Consider the following 2,329-nt stretch of genomic DNA (forward strand, 5'->3'; position numbering starts at 1 on the left):
TTTTATTTTTTTTGCTAAAATAAGCATATATAATTTAGTAGTTTGAGGGTGTAGGGAGACTGTCATTCACACTGCTTCATGGGAGTGGGCAGGTGCTAAAGAGTTTCTTTTTGGCTTTTTGCTGGTTTAGATTCTCTGATTTGTGGAGACTTCTATGCAGAATTATGGATAATGTAGTATTTTACTTCGTGTTCCACTGTTAAACAGGATTTTTTTTAAACTAAGTTGCAATAATGCAGACTGACGGCTTCAACAAAAGTAAATGCCATCAGTTAACAACCTCATATTTCACAGTAGGTCTGTCTTTAGTTTAAAGGTTTAAGTTATCATTCAAAATAGGGATGTTCATTTCGGTTATTTTTCCTAACCGACAACCGACGCTCATTAACCGATTGTTAACCATTAACTGACAAGATTATTTTAAATTAGAATTGAATTAAATTAGAAAGGATACGTGTCTGTGACCCGTAAAAAAATACTAACATTTGTTTTCCGGAGATTAGTGTTGTCACTGTACCAAAATGTCAGTATTCGGTACCAATACCAGTGAAAATCCACGGTTCTCGGTACCAATTTCGGTACCAAAGCAAAACACAAAAACTCAACTAATCGAATATTCGAAAATCGTGACCCATCCCTAGTCAGAACAATGAGAGAAAGATGGATAATGTTCTGAATGCCAGCAGCATACCTGCATCTGCCCATGTTCTGCTAAAATGTTTGCTGGCCTATGATGAAGGGCAGTTGAAATGTTTTTAGATCAACAATGACAATGTTTTGAGCCAGTAGATGACACTGTCACTTGCCCAGTCATCACTACCTCGTATATTAATTCAACATTTGGATGTGTTTTTATGCCTTGTAAACCCTAAACATTTGGATTAGGTGAGAGTTTAACATAGACAAGTTTTTCTTTATGTGTTTCCTAGAATCTTTTACTAGCATACGTTTTTTTTAAATATATATCTGTCATGGAGTTACATTATATAAATATTGCAAATTGAAAACCTAATAATTTGTGTATAACTTGTCTAAAGAAAATGTTATACTGAATAATATAAAAATGTATTTCTTGCTAATGCAAAGTATAAAATTATGTTGCTAAGAATTCTGTAAAAAGCTTTGTATAGTCTTTCACATTGACCCGTGGTCATGAATTAAATAGATAAAGATGTTATACACTAAATTCAAACATTTTATGGTCCGAAATTGGCCTATTTCTATTATTTGGCCCTATGAGACTAGTCTAACTGAGAGAGTACACTTAAGAGTGCTCTGCAAGCCACATTTGGTGGTATTTTGCTAGTCTGGCAAAATGTTGCAGTGCTATGGTTTCTGGGTGTAGCCTTGCTGTCTTCTCCAGGATTGGAATAACTTTTTTGGCCTCCGGCAAGCAGTGATATTCATGCCTATTGTATTATTCCAGAATCAGAAAGAAAAAGGTTGGAAAGTAGGTCAGGAGAAAATTAGTTACAGATGCAGTGTTTTTTTTTTTCAAGCCAACTTCTGAAAGAGGAATTCTAGAAGAGTCTGAACATGTCTGTTTCTGAAGGCAAAACATTAACTTCCACCTATTTTGTATAATGCTGGTCAGCACAAGTCCCTCCTTCAGATTTGTTGAATGTCCATAACCTTTGTAGGTTGGTCTAACTATCTATATCTATGACTGCTGTCTGTGAAATTTACACAGTCCTGTATGCAGTTGCACGCAGCAGATAGCACTGATTAAGGTACAGCTAGGCATTGGTTCTCCCAATTACCTGCTTCGTCCCAAACCCCTGAGTTGGTCTGGATAACTTATTGAAGATGGTGAAGCAAATGTTGAATGTCATGGCAACTACATGTCATACTGTTAAATCTTGCAGCTATTGCCATAATGACAGGGGTGCAAGCATCCACTAAGCTTTCACATAGGCACTGCAGTGGATTTTTCTTTTAACTTTCTCTCTCTATCTCAGGTTAATACTGGAGAAAGAAGGTCCTCGCTCACTCTTTAGGGGGCTAGGGCCCAACTTGGTGGGAGTGGCTCCATCCAGGTATGACCCGTATGCAAAAACACAAATGGTATAGAGTTCAGAAATGCCCGCCCACTTTTTCAGCAGCCTTAGTTCTGAAAGTATTTTTCCTCATTTATTGTTCCTACAGGCATTTTAAAAATATATATTGTTCCCAGCCACAAGGTGAATCATAACATTACAAACTTTGAAGCAAAAATATATTTGAAAATCAGACAGAAACACTGGTATAAGACTGTGTACTTAACGGATTTAATGATGGAAAGAGCTACAATCTCATAACACATCGCAAATGACAATTGAAAAAAAAAAAA

The 2,329-nt window shown here is 36.3% G+C and overlaps 1 protein-coding gene across 1 annotated transcript in view; it reads left to right on the forward strand.

Moving 5' to 3' along the window:
* LOC107694658 (solute carrier family 25 member 36-A-like) overlaps positions 1 to 2,329 on the forward strand; it is a 27,608-nt gene that overhangs the window by 10,029 nt on the left and 15,250 nt on the right. The window contains exon 3 of the mRNA XM_016494340.1: positions 1,959 to 2,036. Within this exon, the coding sequence (XP_016349826.1) occupies positions 1,959 to 2,036 (78 nt within the window). The remainder of the gene's footprint in view (positions 1 to 1,958; positions 2,037 to 2,329) is intronic.

The sequence above is a fragment of the Sinocyclocheilus anshuiensis genome, unplaced genomic scaffold (assembly GCF_001515605.1).
Source record: "Sinocyclocheilus anshuiensis isolate Anshui unplaced genomic scaffold, SAMN03320099.WGS_v1.1 scaffold1638, whole genome shotgun sequence".
Taxonomy (NCBI): domain Eukaryota; kingdom Metazoa; phylum Chordata; class Actinopteri; order Cypriniformes; family Cyprinidae; genus Sinocyclocheilus; species Sinocyclocheilus anshuiensis.